The sequence below is a fragment of the Candoia aspera genome, chromosome 1 (assembly GCF_035149785.1).
Source record: "Candoia aspera isolate rCanAsp1 chromosome 1, rCanAsp1.hap2, whole genome shotgun sequence".
NCBI classification, from domain to species: Eukaryota; Metazoa; Chordata; class Lepidosauria; order Squamata; family Boidae; genus Candoia; species Candoia aspera.
Window position 1 is genome coordinate 162,991,883 of NC_086153.1, and position 19,050 is coordinate 163,010,932.

At 45.0% G+C, this 19,050-nt stretch overlaps 1 protein-coding gene across 2 annotated transcripts in view; it reads left to right on the plus strand.

Moving 5' to 3' along the window:
* Positions 1 to 14,401, plus strand: part of LOC134506861 (cytochrome P450 2K6-like) — a 64,331-nt gene extending 49,930 nt beyond the window's left edge. Inside the window, exons 6-10 of one of the 2 annotated variants that reach the window (XM_063317230.1) lie at positions 5,261 to 5,434; positions 9,496 to 9,640; positions 10,519 to 10,703; positions 11,003 to 11,144; positions 13,296 to 14,401. In XM_063317230.1, coding sequence (XP_063173300.1) covers positions 5,261 to 5,434; positions 9,496 to 9,640; positions 10,519 to 10,703; positions 11,003 to 11,144; positions 13,296 to 13,483 — 834 coding nt within the window. In that variant the 3' untranslated portion in view covers positions 13,484 to 14,401. Of the gene's footprint in view, positions 1 to 5,260; positions 5,435 to 9,495; positions 9,641 to 10,518; positions 10,772 to 11,002; positions 11,145 to 13,295 lie in introns of those variants that run through there. The other variant, XR_010068833.1, reaches the window with a different exon arrangement.
* The last annotated feature ends 4,649 nt before the right edge of the window (positions 14,402 to 19,050 follow it).

Here is a 19,050-nt window from a genome sequence, read left to right on the forward strand (position 1 = left end):
TCCGTCCGTCTGGGGGTGCCAGGCAGTGGATAGGGCCTGTTGGGTCCCCGTCAGCTTTAGGAAGGCCCGCCAGAATTTAGAAGTGAATTGTGTGCCCCTGTCGGTCACCACACGTGCGGGACATCTGTGTAACCTGTACACGTGGATGAGGAAGAGTTTGGCTAGTTGTTCTGCGGATGGGACCGACGTGCAGGGGATGAAGTGGGCCTGTTTCGAGAAATAGTCCTTCACCACCCAAATGGCCGTTTTCTTCTGGCTGGGTGGGAGGTCCACTATAAAATCCATGGAGATTTCCTCCCATGGGCGGGAGGGTTCTGCCACCTGTTGTAAAAGCCCCGCGGGTTTGCCTGGTGCCCGTTTGGCTCTGGCGCACGTTGGGCAGGACGCTATGTAAGCTTTCACATCCCGTCTTAGCGCGGGCCACCAGAATTGACGCCTTGTTAGGTGCAGGGTCTTAAGGAACCCAAAGTGCCCCGCTTGCTTGGCGTCGTGGGATCTATGCAAGATCGCTTGGCGTTGCGAGTCCGGGACATAGATTCTGCCTTCCCCCCATGCCAGGTCCTGTGCCATCGTTACCTTGTCAGGGTTTGCCAGGAACCAGGGGTCGGTTTTGAGGGCGGCGGCGAGGTCCGTGCGTATCCCCCCTGGTAGTTGCGGTTGGCGTCGTCTGGTCACAGGTTGTCCCGCCGTCGGTTGTGCCGTAGAGTCGAGCTGCCTCCGGGCGCCGCTCTGGGTGGTCACGGCCATCCCCAGTTGAGAAGCGGATAGGACCGTCCCAATGGTGTCTGGGGCGGGCTCTTCGTCTTGGGGCAGTCGGGAAAGGGCATCGGCCAGGAAGTTCTTTTTACCCGGCATGAACTTCAGCTGGAAGTTGAAGCGGCTGAAGAATTGGGCCCATCGGACCTGTTTTGGGCTGAGGCATCTGGGCGTTCGGAGGGCCTCGAGGTTCCGGTGGTCGGTCCAGACCTCGAATGGTTGGGTGGCTCCCTCGAGTAGGTGTCTCCATGTTTCTAGCGCCGATTTTACCGCGAAGGCTTCTTTCTCCCAGACGTGCCATCGCCTTTCTGTCTCGGAGAATTTCCTCGACAGGTAGGCGCATGGTTTCAGGAGTCCTGTGGGGTCCTTTTGGAGTAGGATGGCCCCCAGGGAGAAGTCTGAGGCGTCGGCTTGGACCACGAACGGCCGTTCTGGGTCCGGGTGCGCGAGGATTGGCTCCGTGGTGAACAGCGCTTTCAACTTGTTGAATGCGGTCTGGCACGCGGGAGTCCAATTCAATACTGTGCCCGGGTTCTTGGCGCGTCGGGTGTCCCCCACCCCTTTGGTTTTGAGGAGGTCCGTTAGGGGGAGGGCTATCTCTGCGAACCCCCGGGCGAATGACCTGTAAAAATTCGCGAAGCCGAGGAAGCTCTGGAGTTGGCGTCTGTTGCGGGGGCGTTCCCAGTTCAGCACCGCCTCAACTTTTGCGGGGTCCATTTCTATGCCGTCTCCGGAGATTCGGTACCCCAGGTAGTCTAGGCGCGCTTTATGGAATTCGCACTTTGTGGGTTTGGCATAGAGCTGCGCCCTTCTGAGCTTATCGAGGACTTGCCTGACTAGGGTCACATGTTCCTCGTGCATTTTAGTGTAGATAAGGACGTCGTCTATGTAGACGAGGACCCCTTTGAACAGGTGTTCATGCAGGACCTCATTGATGAGCTGCATAAACACCCCCGGGGCCCCCGCGAGTCCGAACGGCAGCACTTTGTACTGGAAGGCACCTACGGGGCAGTTGAACGCAGTCTTCCATTCGTCCCCCTCCCTGATTCGGATGCGGTAGTACGCCTCGCGCAGGTCCAGTTTGGAGAAGACCTTGCCCGTGGACAGGTGGGCGAGCATGTCTTTCACCAGGGGTAAGGGGTATTTGTTGGACAGGGAAGCCGCGTTTAGGCCCCGGTAGTCGGTGCAGAGCCGTAGGGTGCCATCTTTCTTCTCCCGGAATAAGACGGGGGCTCCGACTGGTGAGCATGCTGGCTCTATGAATCCCCTCTCTAGGTTTTTATCGATGAACTCCCGGAGGGTTGCCATCTCCTTCGGGGTCATCGAGTAGATCTTCGGTCTAGGTAAGGGGACGTCGGGCAGCAGGTCGATCCGACAGTCCGTCTTGCGGTGGGGGGGTAGTTGGTCAGCTTCCGCCTCTCCGAAGACCTCGGAGAAGTCGGCGTATTGTTCCGGTAGGTCTGCTGTGGTAGCTGCGTTGTCCTGTGTGGTCGCCTCTGCTCGTCCCACAGTGGGGTTGGTTCTGCCCGCCGGAACTGGTGCCCGATACTCGCCGTCGCCAAATGTGAAGGTGCAGGTCTCCCAGTCGATCTGCGGGTTGTTTGTCGTGAGCCATGGCATTCCCAGGACTGCAATGGGTCGTCCGATGTGGGTGACGACGAACGATGTGCGTTCGGTGTGAGTGCCCATTTGCAGGGTGACCGGCTCGGTTTGCATCGTGGCTGGTTTCCCTCCCGCTGTTGAGCCGTCCAGCTGGTGGAATGCCAGCGGTGTGGGGAGGGGGGAGCAGCGGAGGTCGAGTTTGGCGACTAGGTCGGGGTGGATGAGGTTTTTTGAGCACCCTGAGTCCACTAGTGCCGCGGCCGTGGTGGCTCCGTTGCCGGCAGAGAGTTTGATTGCCGCCATTATAACGGAGCTGTCGCCGTTCCGTCGAGGTGGTCCGCGCTGCTGTCCCACCGCCTGCCTCGCAACGCGTTTCAGGGCAGGCGGGGGGCGTTTCCCGCCGGCTGGTCTGGGTCTACGGCGTCCTCTTCCCCCCAGTAGGCGTCCCAGCCTTCCTCTGGTGTCGCTGTGGCTCCGGTCATTCGGCGGTGAGGGGGCGGCGGCGGGTTAGGTGGTTTGGGGCTAGTTTTCGGGGTGGGTTTAGGCACACTGGTCGGCGGTCGGTTGGTGAAGCAATCTGCCGTCTTGTGCCCCAGTTTCCCGCACCTCCCGCAGGGCCCACGATTAAATTTCTTCCTTGGGTATGTGGGGCCGGCCGTCCCCACGTGTGGTGCGTGTACCTTTGTGCAGGTGTTGGTCGTGTCTTCCGTAGTTGTCATGAGGAAGGTGCGGTGCGCGTGTTCTGCTTTCCCCGCGAGGTGGATCCACCCGTGTAGAGTCTCTGGGTCGTCGCGGTAGAGGGCCCATTGAAGTACGTCGCGGTTGAGCCCCCTTTTGAACATTTCCAGCAGGGTGGTCTCGGACCAGTCATTGACCTTCCCCGCGAGGGCTTTGAACTTGAGGGCGTAGTCCGGGACAGTGCGTGCGCCCTGTTTAAGTCTTTGGAGTGCGCTTTTCGCCCTCACTTTGGCTAGTGGGTCCTCAAAGTAGCTCTTCATCTCGTTGATGAAGGCGGGGAAGTTGGCGAGGGCGGGGGAGCTGGACTCGTACAGTTGGACGTACCAGTCTGCCGCCCGGTCTTGTAGTTTGATCGCCACGGCTGCGATCTTGTCCGCTTCGGAGTCGTAGGAGTGTCCGTGCCTCCCCATGAACTCCCTGGCGTTCGTGATGAAGAACGACAGTTTCGTGGGGTTCCCATCAAAGAAGATGGGGAAGTCCTTTGGGGCCCGGGCGTTTTGTGAGCCCCTTCCTCTCGCTTCCCGGCCTGTGGCATCGTCCGCCTGGGCCGTTTGTTGACCTTCATCTGGCCCGTGGGAGTTCGGCGCTTCGCTCGGGGTGTGGACCTGTGCGGGGACGTTGTTGGGTGGCGCGGGGGGCATCAACGACTGAAGCATGGTCCGGAGTTCCTTCAGTTGGGTCTCCATGGCCGCGAGTCTAGCTTGTGCGTCCGCGTCCGTGATCCGCGCCGCCGCTGGGGCCGGTTCTGTCAGTGTGTCGGCGGGGGTGGGTCGCCAGTGGGGTTCAGGCCCTCCCGACCGTTGGTCCGCTTCCTCCGCCGTCGGCTGGGTTGCTTCTTTGTCCTCCCCCGTGCTTACCGCCGTTGGGCTGCCGCTCCACGCCCGTGGCTGGGGTGCGATGTGGGGCGCGGGGTTCTCCGCTGGTTTCGGGAGGTATGTTGCTCCCTCCCGTGGCCGGGTTGCCACCGTCGCCATCTCCCCTTGGGGTTGGAGCTGAGGCTCGGGTTGGGCCGGGTGGGCGTCCATGGCTCCGGGAGTCCGCGGTGCCTCTGGCCTTGATCGGTCCTCCTCTGCTTCTTGCCATGCGGCTCGCCCCCCTTGTCCGCGTCGCGCTGGCCTCATCGTTCCTGGTCTTCTCGCCGTCTACTCCTCCCGCGGATCGTTGTCGTCCGGTGGGGCTCGGCGAGGCTGAGTTTATGACTCTCAGCTTTATGTCATGCGCTGCCTACCTCCGAGTAATACACAGACGCTGATTCCGATGAAGCAGGCTCTGGTTTATTCGCAGTGTAGATACAGTGATAGAAAAAAGCTGAGAGTGACAGGAGCGCGCCGGTGCGGAGTTTAAATACCCCGCGCCGGTCAGCGCCCCCTCACTCGTGGTTACGTCACCCCCCTTTGTCCAACACGCGGTCTTGCCGGTAGGTGAGGGGTTGCGAGGCCCTGCTGGCGCTCCGGGATCGCCCATCATCGGTTTCCCTATTCCTCCGGTGATTGCTGTCAGCTGGGCGATCTTCGTTGCGCCAGCGCTAACAGCTTGGGTGTGCCTCGCGATCTGCTTAGCCATTGTCTCTTGTCCTTTAGTCTTTGTAAGTTGATGGCTACTTATCTTGAGCCCCTTCCCCTGTTTCCTTGTTATTGTCATGTGTGCCATTGCGCTGATGTCTTCAGCTCAATGGCACTCATGACAGCAAAGGTCCGTGTTACTTGCCAATGCACTCAAATTGTAGGGTTGGCAGCCTTCTACTGAAAATGCCATTTCCAATGTCCTTCCCTCCCTCTCCCTCTACTCCACAACTCTGAATGTACTAAGTAGCTCTCTTGACTCAGACTTGCGCTTGGTTTCTTAGACTGATCACTTCCATTGCTTGTTTGGGAATCAACGGGATGTGAGCAGGAGGAGCTCATTCAATGGTATGATGGAAGATGAGCACTCCCTCTCCCAAGAATTGTGTGAGGATTTAATCCATGGGATTTGGACCTTGTGAAATAGAAATCTTGACTCTCCATAGCTCCCTCAATCATGTGTTTTTGCTTACGATCGTGGCTTATTGTTTATAGATGAATGGAACATTATTTTGATAAAAATGCTTTGAGATGTCCACCTGAGAAATGGGTTCAGAGTATTGAATTTCCTTAATATATGTTTTCTTTCACCATTCTTTCAGCTATATAACATGTTTCCATTGCTGGGGTTCCTACTGGGTTCTCATAAAAAAGTAATGAATAACAGAAAGGAGTTCCAGGCTTTCATCCAGGCCACCTTCATAGAATATCTCAAAGATCTTGATGAAAATGACCAGAGGAGCTTTATCGATTCATTTCTAGTTCGGCAAAGAGAGGTGATGGATTATTTTACATATCTCAGGAAGTACAGGTGTTTTTTTACATGCTTTTTAAAAAAAATGTTCCTGCTTGTAAATTACATGCAGTCGGTGGAAATCCTTGCTTTAGAAAAGTGTGCGCTTGGCAGTGGTAACCAAATTTTGGCACTTTCTAATTTTTCCTTCTTGATTATTTGTTTCAGAGCCTGCAGCTACTAAAATTACAGCCACACTGTTTTTTTGCATGAAAAATACCATCAATATACAGCCCATTCTGGTCATGCCTTCAATGGGCCAATCCATTTATTTTTCTGTAAAACCATTTGGTTGACTCTAATCAGGTGTGTCAGGAAAATGGGGGAGAATGTAGAATGGAGCATGGTCTGAACTAAATATTAAAAACTTCAGGCTGGGGGAGAGATGGTAAGAAACTGCAAGCTGGCCGTTGCAGGGGAAGCAGGGTAACTATTGGTGGGTCCCTTCTTTTTCTGGCTATAGCCTGAGAAAATCAAGATGTGCCCTCCAACCTAAAGGTCCTTCTTGTTCATGACAAATTAGCTGTAGGTAAAACATCAGTTGTCTGGGACTTAATTCTGAGTGAAATCACTGGCCTGGCATTTATTGTGGAGGTCTGGGAGAGAGAAGTAGATCATGAATGAAATCTATAGGCTGAAGTCCACAGGAGTTCTATCTCACTGACTAGACATTTCATCTGAAAGAATAGTGTGTTCAGTTCTGGCACCCCATTTTCAAAAGGCTAATGATAAGCTAGAAGAGGGTTCAGCAGAGGGCAACAAAGATGATTCGGGGACTTGAGTATTTGTCCTATGAGGATAGGCTGAAGGAAGTTGGGATGTTCAATCTGGAGAGAGGAAGACTTAGGGGAGGCAGGATAGCTACACTCAGGTACATCAGAAGAAGCTACACAGAAGGTGGATGAGAACAATTTTTCACAGCTGCAGAAACTAGGACTAGAAATTTCAGATATAAGGTGCAGCTATCTAAGTGTAGTTTAAATATGGGGAAAAGATGGTAAGATCTGTACAAGAGTGGAATAATCTACCTACGCAGCTTGTGAGTTCTCCATCTCTGGAAGTTTTTAAGAAGAGGCTGAATAGCAACCTCTCCTGGATAGTTTAATGGATATTCCTGCATACCGCAAAGGGTTGGTAAAGATGGTCCTTGTGATCCCTTCTGATTCTACAATACTGTGATTCTGTGATGACAATCTGCTGAGTTTGAATGTTTGCTCTGCACAAGGGTAGCTGAGACAGCTCAGAAGGAACACTTGGTGTGCCTTCCAATGTGTTAGATGAAGCAATGTGTGTATATTCTTGAGGAACTGGAATCTAACCTGAGCAGACTAATGAACCTCATGTTGTGGCTTGAATAGAAAAATGGTTTATTATAGGAAACCCCTGAAAAATAGCAGTGTCTGTTGGAAATATTGTTGAAGCCTGGGCTGACAACAACAATAAATCTTAGGCCAGAAAACACTGCATAGAAGCACATACTGTATATCTAAAATTATTGATAGGACTAAAAAGTAGGCATAAAATGCAATAAAATTACATAAGAAAAAAAATAGTTTAATAACAATCATACAAAGAACAATGGTGATCACCAAGAGTAGTGCTAATCTTCAGTCATAGGTGGAACGAATAGAACAAACAGAGGATTGGGCAGCCTGAAACGATCCATCAGAGTCTTGGTCAGATAGAAGAAGTGACACATAAGCATCACGCTGTCTCCCAGGGTATTTCTTTAAGATGGGATAGATGAATGTCTTCTGAGATTCCCTGTAAAGAGAACAAGAAAGGAACACGGGGCTTAGGAACTCCCCAGAGCCATCCCCACATGGACATACGCACTGCTGACGTGGGTGTAGGCCTGACAAAATTTGAGAGTTAGTGTGGAGGAGAAATAGGATGATGGTCCTTGCCCATTTGAGAAAAATCCATGAAGTCTACAGCTGAATACTAGTATTAGGCTGGTTTGGAATTCAGTATCTCAGAGGTGTCACCCTGGCAGAACTGTGGAAGAGAAAATCTCTGTCTTTTCTGTTTCATTTGTCACTAATTTTCTCAATCTTCATAAATGGCGTATGTTCAAAACAAACACAACTTTTTCTATGCAGATACAGGACTCAGCAAACAACTGCAGTTCTCATTTCTTTTCAGAAATCACTTTCTTGTTCACACCCCTTCATTCATGTTAGATGAAAGAATAACGTTTTCCCCAGGATCACATTCACAATTTGCTCCAAAACTCATGATGGTTTTTCTATTATCACCATTCACGGGCAGCACAGTATGCAAGAATCTAGATAAGAATAATTCAAACATTCTGATATACAGTTTAACCTATTCATTCATAGTTAATTTTACACCTCTGCTTTCCTGCATGTATTCATCACTTCACGAGATCAAACTTCCATTGAGATGTCTTACATCTTTCCGTTTCTATTAGTTTCACAAAGTTTCACTTAGTTTCTTTTCATGGATTAATTCATGATCCCTAGCATTTATGCCTCCTATATTCCAAGTTGCAATATTGCATAAGCCATGGTCATCAACAGATATTGACTATTGAGTATCTGTTGAATATTGTCCATCATGGCTTGGGCCAATCAAAGTTTTCACATACTGATTTTATAAGATAAAGAAAAATTAGTTTACCAGCCATGCCACAGTTGAGGTAAATGTTGCCCTGCATCTCACAAGTTCAAAACCCCTGCATTTACTGCTTCATCTCTCTGGTATCTGTCACTAATTTCCTCAGTTCTGACCACTATCCCATAAACACAACCACAGCCAGTTTTACTGCATGTATTCTCCAAGCATATTGTGCAAACTAGAATGTCTAATCTAATGTCTACCTGGCAAGCCAATATACAGCTGCCTCCCAATTCACTATCTTGGAGGACTATGCAGTATAATGACACATTCAGAATCTTTATCTTTTGTTTCATTTCTCGTCTTGTTGCAAACCACTATCAGTGTATAAATAAATGTAAAGTTTGTGGAGTCCTTGGTGCTCTCTGAGCCTTGTTGTTTTCTTGCAGACATTTCATTGCCAGACTAGGCAAAAGAGACAATAGAAAAGCCAAAAGACCGGTACACTCCCTTGCCAGCAATCAACACCCAGATATGCAAAAATCAACACTAGGATTAAGACCAGATGAACCATCAAACAGCACAATACACCCTAATCAAGGAACCATTAACTCAGGCAATCAACCAAGCAGCAAACAACAGCCCAATCAAAGAGCTCCCAAGGAGAGAACAACACCCCCACCAACACAAACAGGGCAAGCCACAGTGTATAAACTGAGAGCAAGGCCCACTCCCTCCTCGCACTGAAGACTTTGCCTAGTCTGGCAATGAAACGCCTGCAAGAAAACAACAAGGCTCAGAGAGCACCAAGGACTCCACAGTTCAACCCTGAGCTACAAATATTCGCTTTGATTAATATAAAGTTTGGTTGTCAATTTAATGATCATAATAATCCTAACAACAACAAATTAAACAAATCAATACAGGAACCCATAGTTTCCTGGCAGTCTTTTTCCACCCCAGCTATAATTCTAAAGTCTAAATCCTTCGGAAATGGTCCCCTTCTTTTCTTTCTTCCTTTATTTTGTCTATCATGTATTTTAGACTGATGACAGCGACTGTCTTATCAGGCTCTATTGGCTTTTCTTTTAGAGAAAAGGGTGAAATTAAAATGCAACAAACAAACAAGAAAGGAAGTTAAAATATGGCAGTATATAGTGCACTGTGTCAATGTTATTCTCTCTATAGCCACCAATATTCCTGTCTTAATATAGACGACATTTCTAGATATTCAACTTTTCCTTTACTTTCCTGTAAATGTCTGAAGCACAGTCTCTCTCACTACTTTTCGGACTACACCTTCAATAGTCCTTTACCATTTTGTAAAAGGTAAATGATGTCCCCAAACCTGGAGGCCACTGTATGGTCCATGGATAAAGTGTCCTCCTAGCCTTCTAGAATTTAGGTTATATGAGTATACTGAGTTTCCTTGATTGTTCTTTTCTTTTTTAAAATGCATTTCAGGAGAATAAGAAGGTAACTAATGGATATTTCCATAATGAAAATCTTAAAGCTGTGGTGGCAAACTTATTTGCTGCCGGTACAGAAACGAGTTCAAACACTCTGCGCTGGGCCATCCTCCTGATGATGAAGTACCCGGAAATCCAAAGTACGCATGTTTCGTTTTATTGGCTTCCAATCAAAAAAATAAAAGTAATTAAAAGAAGATTGTGGTAGATGCAAGTGTTCTTTGAACCAGGGGAAAATGGGAAGCAGGAACACATAGTCCTTCCTGTTTGTATTTTAAGGAACTCATGGATGTGAGAGTATGCAAAGAGAGGTATAAGATATTTCTGCATTAAGGGTTCACAAACATACACATTTCAGCCATTTCAATGTATGCTGTCATCACCCCCATTGCTATTTCTTAGAGGAATAGCAGATCATACCCTAATATGAGCCAAGACTGAAGAGACTTTCCTGTTAAAAAGAATGAATTCCAACCACGATCAGACCTTGACTCATCTCTAGGTGCTCCACCCAACATTTCATTCTTTCTAGGGCTTGAACATATAAACTGATAGTCAATCCTTAGTCCATCTCTTCCCTGGATACAAATGTTCATAAAAGAAGGAAAAAGAAGGAAAAAGAAGGGGAAAATGCTCACATAAAAGATCATAGCTTTGTATTACTAGGTGTGCACCAGAAATGTATTTGGCTTTCCAGACTTATCTTCTAACCCTGCAGATGAAATATTTCTCAAGGTGCTTAAGCAAGTTTAAACCTCCAAATAGGATCCTTATCACTTTTAAAAATTGTCAATAATATTTTCTGTATCTTTATAATATTTTCTTCAGAGATACATATTGTGCTTCTCTAATGTCCAACCAAAGTCCTTCATGTTTTAGAGCCAGTTCTCCAAAATGTCCAGGGATCTCAGTTGATGATTACTGTATCTTTCAACATTTGAAATGTTTGCATAAACTTCCATTTAAAACAAAATTCAAACAATCATCCTGAAACAAAAATGTTGTTTTGTTCTCCCAGGTAAAGTCCAAGAAGAAATTGCAAAAGAGATTGGGGTTCGTCAGCCAAGGACGGAAGACCGAGCCAGAATGCCGTACACCGATGCGGTGATTCATGAAGTTCAAAGGTTTGCTGACATTCTTCCAACCAATTTGCCACATGCAACCACCATGGACGTAACTTTCAAAGGCTTCTTCATTCCCAAGGTGATCAGTCTGAAGTAACTGCATGGTTCAGGTGCCAATCTTTCTTAGTGCGGTATAAACACTTTTCAGTAAGTAAAATGCGGTTTTACGAGTTATCAAGCGCTGGGTCTAACTGGTTATCTATTTCCCAGGTTTTGTTGAACTTGCCTGTTTCCCCGTGCCTAGTATTTACCTCTCATTGTCTGAAAACTCACACATTTGCAATACCACCTTTAAAAGTTCTTTGTAATAATGTCTATAGCGATGTGTTCAACAGACACACCCTTTTTAATATAGTTTCTTCCCCTTTCAATGTTTAGGGCATGCAGATTGTTCCACTGCTATCATCGGTGCTCCATGATGAATCTCAGTGGGAGAAACCTCAGGAATTCTATCCTGAGCATTTCCTTGATGCTGAAGGGAAATTTGTGAAAAAAGAGGCATTCCTGCCTTTCTCCGCAGGTAATATGCTCTGTATGTGTGTGCATGCGTCCAGCAATAGGCAACCCTTTCCATTTTGGAAAGCAACTTTCACAAGAGCGAATGGAACATGTGAAAAAGTGGCAAAAAAGACATGATTTCATAAACTTCCATTTTAGACGTAAGAATATCTGATGCTGCCACAAAGGTAGCAGTGCCAACGAGACCTCACTGTTCTGGCATCCAGCTTCGAAAGACAGTCAGACATCTGAGCCTAAAACAGCAGCAGCAGCAGCAGCAGCAGCAGAAAAATGCTCTAGAAAGGTCTCTTTGATAGGTTATGGAAGCACTTATGGACTTCAGCGATGAAGACCAGTCATACTGCAGATGTCCAAGAGTTTGGAGGGCAATATGGCAGTCATCTACTACAGATCCTAGCATTCTTTATCTCATTACTTTTTCAAGGTTCTTCAGCCAGTAAATATCTGAAGTCAATCTTTATCAAAATGAGGGGTTCAAAATATTAGCTGAGAACATGAAGGCACTCTTGAAAATGCTCTAGTTTGATCGTTGGAGAAAAAAAATGTGCATGAATAGTAGAAAACAGATTATTTATTTATTTATTTATTTCTGTTTATTTATTTATTTATTTCTATTTATCTAATTTGTCCCCGCCCATCCCCTCCCATTGGGGGACTCTGGGTGGTTTACAACAATCAATTAAAACAACGATCATAAATTATAAAGTATAAAATTACAGTAATAAATAATATAAATAAGAGTAAAGATAAAAAGTCCAAGTGGCAAAAGAAACTAAAACGGTCCGAGTGTGGGAGGAGTGGTCTATAGCAGCCATCCCCATGTGGATCTATTCCCCTCTCCGCCCCAAGCGAGGCGGCAGAACCAGGTCTTCAGACTCCTCCGAAAGGCCAGGAGCGATGGGGCCAATCTCACCTCCGGGGGCAGCAGAGCGGGAGCTACTGCAGAGAAGGCTCACTTCCTGGACCCCACCAAATGAAGTTGTCTTACAGACGGGGTCCGCAGCATGCCCTCTCTGCACGATTGGGTGGGACGGGTTGATGTAATGGGGAAGAGGTGGTCCCTCAGGTAACCTGGCCCCATGCCATGTAGGGCTTTAAAGGTAATAACCAACACCTTGAACTGGACCCAGAAGCAAACTGGTACCCAATGCAGCTTGCGCAGCAACGGTGTTACATGAGCCCTTCTAGGGGCACCAAAAACAGCTTGCACGGCTACATTCTGGACCATCTGAAGCTTCTGGATACTTTTTAAGGGTAGCCCCATGTAGAGTGCATTGCAATAGTCTACGTGAGAGATAACAGGGGTATGAGTGATTGTTCGAAGGGCCTCCTGATCCAGGAAGGGAAGTAACTGGTGCACAGCACATAGCTGCACAAAGGCTATCTTGGACACAGCTGCCACCTGCTCTTTGAGCAGGAGCCATGAGTCCAGGAGGACCCCTAAGTTACGCACCGGGTCTGTCTGGGGCAGTGCAACCCCATCCAGAACCAGAGATGTTAATGTTCCGGATACGGAAGAACCATTAACCCACAGCCACTTGGTCTTCCCAGGGTTCAGTTGAAGCCTGTTGTTCCCCATCCAGGCCCCCACAGCCCCCAGACACTCGGAGGGGGTAGTCATAGCATCACTTACTTCACCCAGGATGGAGATATACAATTGAGTATCATCAGCATACGGATGATACCTCATCCCATGGTGACAGATGATCTTGCTAGATGCATTTTTTTCCCCCAAAACTTCAAGATTAATCATCCAGCCCATGGATCAGGAGATCATTCTGACAAGCAAAAGATTTTAAACCAAGATTTAAAAGAAGTCCCCTGTTCCCCTGCAAATGATCTGTTAAACAGAGGTGTACCTGTAGTGGTAGTGAGTATCTCTACCTAGAGTGGGATGCTGAACCAACCTGATTTTAAGGGGATCAGTGTAGACGGGTCCTGATGAAGGTTCATCCTTCTTTTAAGATTAGCATGATTCTGAAAAGGTCCATTTCTATTTTATTGGTGCATTTTAGCTTGTGTGCATCAGAGCGTTCTGTCATAACTTTTCTTTTTGCTAATCTCTCCATGGCCATAGGACTTTGGGAAGCTATAGAAAATAGTTTAAGAAACCAATAAAAACATCTTTGTTGACACATATGCTTCCTTCCAGGTCGGAGAGTATGCGCTGGTGAGACCCTTGCCAAAATGGAGCTCTTCCTCTTCTTTGCCAGCCTCCTGCAGAGATTTACCTTCCAGCCACCCCCTGGAACATCTAAAGATGACCTGGACCTGACCCCTGCAGTTGGGTTTACAACCCCTCCTATGCCCTACAGGACCTGTGCCATGCCACGTTCATAAGACACAAGGCATTCATAACAGACCATTTCTCAGCCTTGGACAAGGAGATTCTGTATGGTCTTGGCTTAATAGGTTGATTGAAACTGAACTGTAGTGATTTGCATGCACATAAATCTAGATTCTGAGAATGAAAAAAGGAGGGAAGTCATGACATGTGAAGTACTTTGTACCCTTACTACTGATTTATTTTCTTTTTGAGCCATTTGTTTCCTTTGATCTTTTACTATTTTTTCGCCCCCTCAATTTTCTTTTCTTTTTCTTTTTTTCTTTTAATTATTTCCATTCATTTTTAAGCAATATAGATTTTTCTACAATAGTTCAACATACATATAAAGGAGAGCCAGTTTGGTCTAGTGGTCAAGGTGCTGGGCCAGAAGCCAGGAGACTGAGAGTTCTAGTCCCACCTCAGGCATGAAAGCCAGCTGGGTGACCTTGGGCCAGTCGTGCTCTCTCAGCCCAGCTCATCTCACAGGGTTGCTGTTGTGGGGAAAATAGGAGGAGGAAGGCGTATTAGGTATGTTCACCACCTTGGGTTATTTATAAAAATAATAAAGGGGGGGGTAGAAAATAAATAAATAAATAAATAATGTATTTGTTCGTTACAAGTTACCAGTGTTGTTGTTTTAACAAGAACAACAACAGAAAAAGTCCAGATTCTAGACTGCTTAGCCTCCAGATTTCTACCTGTATTGTCTCTTCATCAAGCATAAATTGGCATAGTCTTTCAGTCGAATTGGCCACGCTTTCTCCTAAAACATACGGGATCCATGTGTTGAAATGAGAGATAGACTAAAATAAATACTGGATTTCTGCCCTTGTGCAGAAAGAATAATTAACCAAATTGATTTCTTGTACCAATAAAAATGCACAATGGCACAGAACGTATCTGAAATAAAAAAGCAGTACCAATAGGAAACATTACTGGGAATTTATTTCACAAAAAGTTAAAAAAAAGGTTTATTTAAGAACAATTATTTCCTCATCTGGAGAAACAGAATGGCAGATATTTCAAGATGGACAAAGCTGTAACTGTCCCGGTTGGGATGAACATCTTGCCAAGGCTTGAGTTTTTGTTCCAGAGGATCCCAGTAAGACAGAAGAATCCACACTAAATCACTGGCAGAGATACACAACTGATTTTATACTGTCTAGTAAAAGACCCAGAGGTAAAAGGTCTAAAGATTTATAACAGGTGAAAGAATGAGGTGGACGGGTGGCCAGTTGTGTTAACTGGGATAAGAGACGGATTAGAACACCTTACGGCTGGATTGTCTCTCTGAACGGAGCAGGACTTCCAGGGAACTTGCACAAATACCTTTGATTTGGTAGATGTAGAAAAATACAACCAATAAAGGATCGTTCAATAATAAAGGGTGTCTTAAATAGATTACACAAACATAGAAAAAATATCAGGCCAGCTCTATCACCTCTTACCTCAATGTGAAATATTTACTTTCATATACAAACACAAAGGATCAGGCGAGGGATTATAATTATAATTTATATGGGCTACAAGACTTCATTGTTAATAAGACAAGGAAGAAATCCTTCAAAGCTCTCTCTTCTGAGTGGCCAGAATCCCCTCGTTGGTGGCAATACCTACAATTCAGTAGCAGAGTCCAAAAGGAATTACAAAACCCAGGTGCAATATGTAGAGACCTGACAGGACTTGAACAAAGTATTACACAAAAATCAGATCACATCATTCAGAAAGTGAACAAGTCAAAGACGGTATGATTAATTGGTGCAGAATGTTAAGAGAACAAGTAATATATAAGAATAGAAATGGAAGGAAATCATCAAATTTACAGTCAGGCTATATTCAGAGAAGACTGGTATAAGATCTTCCACTGATGGTATATTACTCCAGTGTTGGTTGCCAAAAGAGACAATTCATTCTCTATCGCATTGCTGGAAATACAATAATAAAGGATGATGATTAATTTTTCCCCATGTTTGGTAGCAATGTTACAAAGCCCAATAATATTGGACCATGATTAATAAGAGCATGAAACCTACCTTAAAAGCAAGTTTTTCCTTTCAGGTGGCTCTCTCTTTTTATCAATGATGACTAACGTCTGTATTCCCCAGAAGTATACTCAGAGGATATACTGGCTTTGCACAGGGCAAACATCTTAGACCAGGCAGGAATGATGGCAATGTATAATTCAAGATTTGAGCTATACTAGATGTTAATTACTGCATAATAACCCCTTTTAAATAATGACATATTCATACTGACACACATTTTCAAATTGCAGACTTATATTAACATCCTTTTGAATTTTTAGCTAATTTTACTATGTAAATCTTTGTTTTGGTTCATTGTATTCTTCTCTAGTTTTTCTTTGTACTTGCAGAAGGCGTAATAGAGGAAAAAGCTAATTAAGAGAAAATTTCAATTTATGAAATAATCATATTCCTGGGTTCTGGGTAAGAATACATGCGTACATAGAGACAAAAAGCTGTATATTTGTATAAAAGGTTTAATGGATATATAGTACTCTTCATTTCTCATTACTCTGAGTCATGTCTAAACACGAGGAGGGAGGGGAGCATAAGTAGGTTTCATAATCTCGCAACCTACTTTGCCAGAGGGTGACTGCAACAGGGTTTCACGTGCCCACAGACTCCTTCTGTACAGCCAGAGGGACCATAAACACAGCAAGCATGGGGCAAAGGTCCATCCCATTCTACCTCCTCACGTGTAGAATTGCAAGGGTGCAATAACTATTAATGAGAACTCCTAGGTATGAGGCATTTCGAAACGTATTGGTGAATGTGTGGGAATCAGTCAAAGAAAGGAAGTAACACGATCTAGCTTTTGCTCAGGCACTGCTGGTATGTGGACCTCAGAGGTCTGCCAAGAGGCAAAGTGCCCCTCAGGTGAATATTGTTGCTCACCACTGATCTGGGGCAGAGCTCCCTGATCTTGGGGTTACAGAATCTCTCTCCTTTTCAGTAGAGCTGGCATTGTGCCAGTCAAAGCCAGGGCGCAGAATGAAGGATTGGGAACAAGAGGGAAACCCTTAACAACCAGAGAGCGAAATAACTGGGTTTTCCTGAGTAAACTACAGATACAAGGATGAGAATGGACTGATTTTCCAAGAGGTCCTGAGAGAACTAAAGGGAGCCTGCCTCTGAAAGTACTCAGTCTCATAACTATTCCATTCTGCAAAAATGGAAAGAATGACATTAATGTCCACCTGGCTGATAGGCAGGGGGTTTTGGACTGCCCATTGGGTGAAAACCTCCAAGTTGATTGGAAGCTTTTGTAAATGCAATGTGTAGTTCTTTCCAGGAAGATAATGCTGTATGGATGTGATACACTTGGGACTGGAAGCTGAAAAAGAGCTCTGAAGTGGGCAAAGGCATATGGAACACACTTACGGTCACCTTCTTAAAGCTGCAACCATTCCTGGGCTCATATGTTAGCCACGCATTCCCAGGGAGCTTCATATTTATGGAACTGCTGAAATCAGTGCCCACCCCAGTTATGCACCCTCTTTGAAGACATAGGCATAGCAAACTTTTCAAGCTTTCACCTTAGCTGTTGAAGCAGAGAAGAATGTCTCTCCCTCTGTCTTGGGCAAGACTGATGTTCCATTCAATCCCATCCATGGTCAGGGAGGGTGCATGGTGGTGTGTGTCGGTATGCAAGAGATGAATGAATGAATATTTGTAAGTTGAGGACTACCTGTAATGGGGTTGCTAAAGGACTTCTAAGGGAAAAATCAAAATCAAAGTAAAAGAAAACCATGAGCAAGGAGATTTGGGTCAATACAGTGAAGGGTTCCAGATGTACTTGGTCTGGGAAATGATGTATTCAACTTATCCAGACGGAATGTCTTACATGCAAGAAATTTAAGAAAATGGGTCAATTTGAGGTTGTGTGTTATACTCAAGAGCTGAGAGAGGTTACCAATCACAGTGATCCGAATGAGTTTATTTATTCACAAATTTTACAGGCCACCCCAAACTATCACAGCTCTGGGTGGCTTACAAAAAGCCAAGCCAAAGCAAACCAAAAGACAAAATGATAGGACATACGGACATATAAAACTCAAAAGAAAAGTCTGGAGAACCAAACAGTCAGTCCCTTTAAGGACACTGGGTTCTCATACTTCCTTTTCTAATCATTTTCAGAAATTGCTTGCTAACTGCTTTTCAGCTATTAGAAAATTTTGGATCAACAAGTTTGACAGAACCAGGTAAGTTTCCTTCAATCCTTAGCAAAAGTTCTAACTACAGATTTAAGTACTTTAAAAAAAATTAAGGAATAAACAGTAAAAAGGTGATCAAAACTTTTTTTTTAGAAAGTTACAAATGGACTAAGGGTCCAGATAAATTTGAAATAAGGTTTTGGAATTAATTATAATGAATCCTTTCCATGGTAAAATGCTTTTGTTTTGAATTAAAAAAAACATTATAAGATAAAGCTTTAAAAATTGGACACTAGAGGGAATGAGAGGGAACTAAAGATTACAATTAAAGGAGAAGAACACAGAAACTCAACTGACAATTACAGAACGAAGCAAACTGTTCTAACGTTGAGCATATTGACGGGTATTTTTGAACCATGGACTCAGCAGCTGGTTCTAACAGCGTCAACAGTGACATCTGCCTTTAGGGAGAGACTGTCTCCAAAAGTTTTTATGGAAGAGGAACAAGCTCTCCCTGACAAGATCGAGCTGAGCTGAAAACGAATGTACAGGTGACAGGTGACAGGAATGACATGGAAAAAGATGCTACACTGGACAGGCAAAGGAAACCGGCTGAGGTTTTCAGTAATTACATGGCATATACAAACAATAAACCAAGAGAGCGATCTAGACAATTTCCCTATATTGGATTTACAAAGGAGGCTTGTTTGAAGAATCTTTGAAGAATCTTTGAAGAATCTTGTGAGAAGGGACAAAGGAAAAGTGAAAAGAAATCAATTTCTAGGACATTATTTGAATGGACTAAAGACTAAGATTGTTAGAATTGAAAGGAAGGAATACAAAGCTGGTTTATTTCAAGGTTAAAGTAAATATGTTGTCAACTCTGCTAACCCTTAACTGACTTTGCTGACACCAGGACTGAAATGACAATGCTTTACGGATTAGTTTATCGATAAGAGATCAGATATGGGAAGAAGAGACCATTTGTTGCCCTGTAAGAGGAGGTGATAAGTTGCTGAAGCTGTTTATACTAGTTGTGATGAAGGTGGAAGGTGACTTCTGTATGGTTATGTATGAAAAGAAGAAAGAAGAAAGGTCCCCAAGTCATTTTCTGACTCCTTGGGGGATGCCATTTTCACAGACATTTTCTTGGCACTCTATTGTGCCTTCCCAGTATATGGTTATGTGTCTCTGTGTGTGTGTGTATATATATATATATATCTATATGTAATCTTTATATATATATGTAATCTTTTCTTTTTCTTCACTATATTCTTACTTTTCTTCTTTTTCCTACTTCTATTTCTATTTTTCCTTTTTCCTTTCTTTTCTGCACTTTCTATTCTTTCTTTCTATTCTTCTATCTTTTTTAGTTTGTTTAACTTTTTACTGTTGTAATTATAA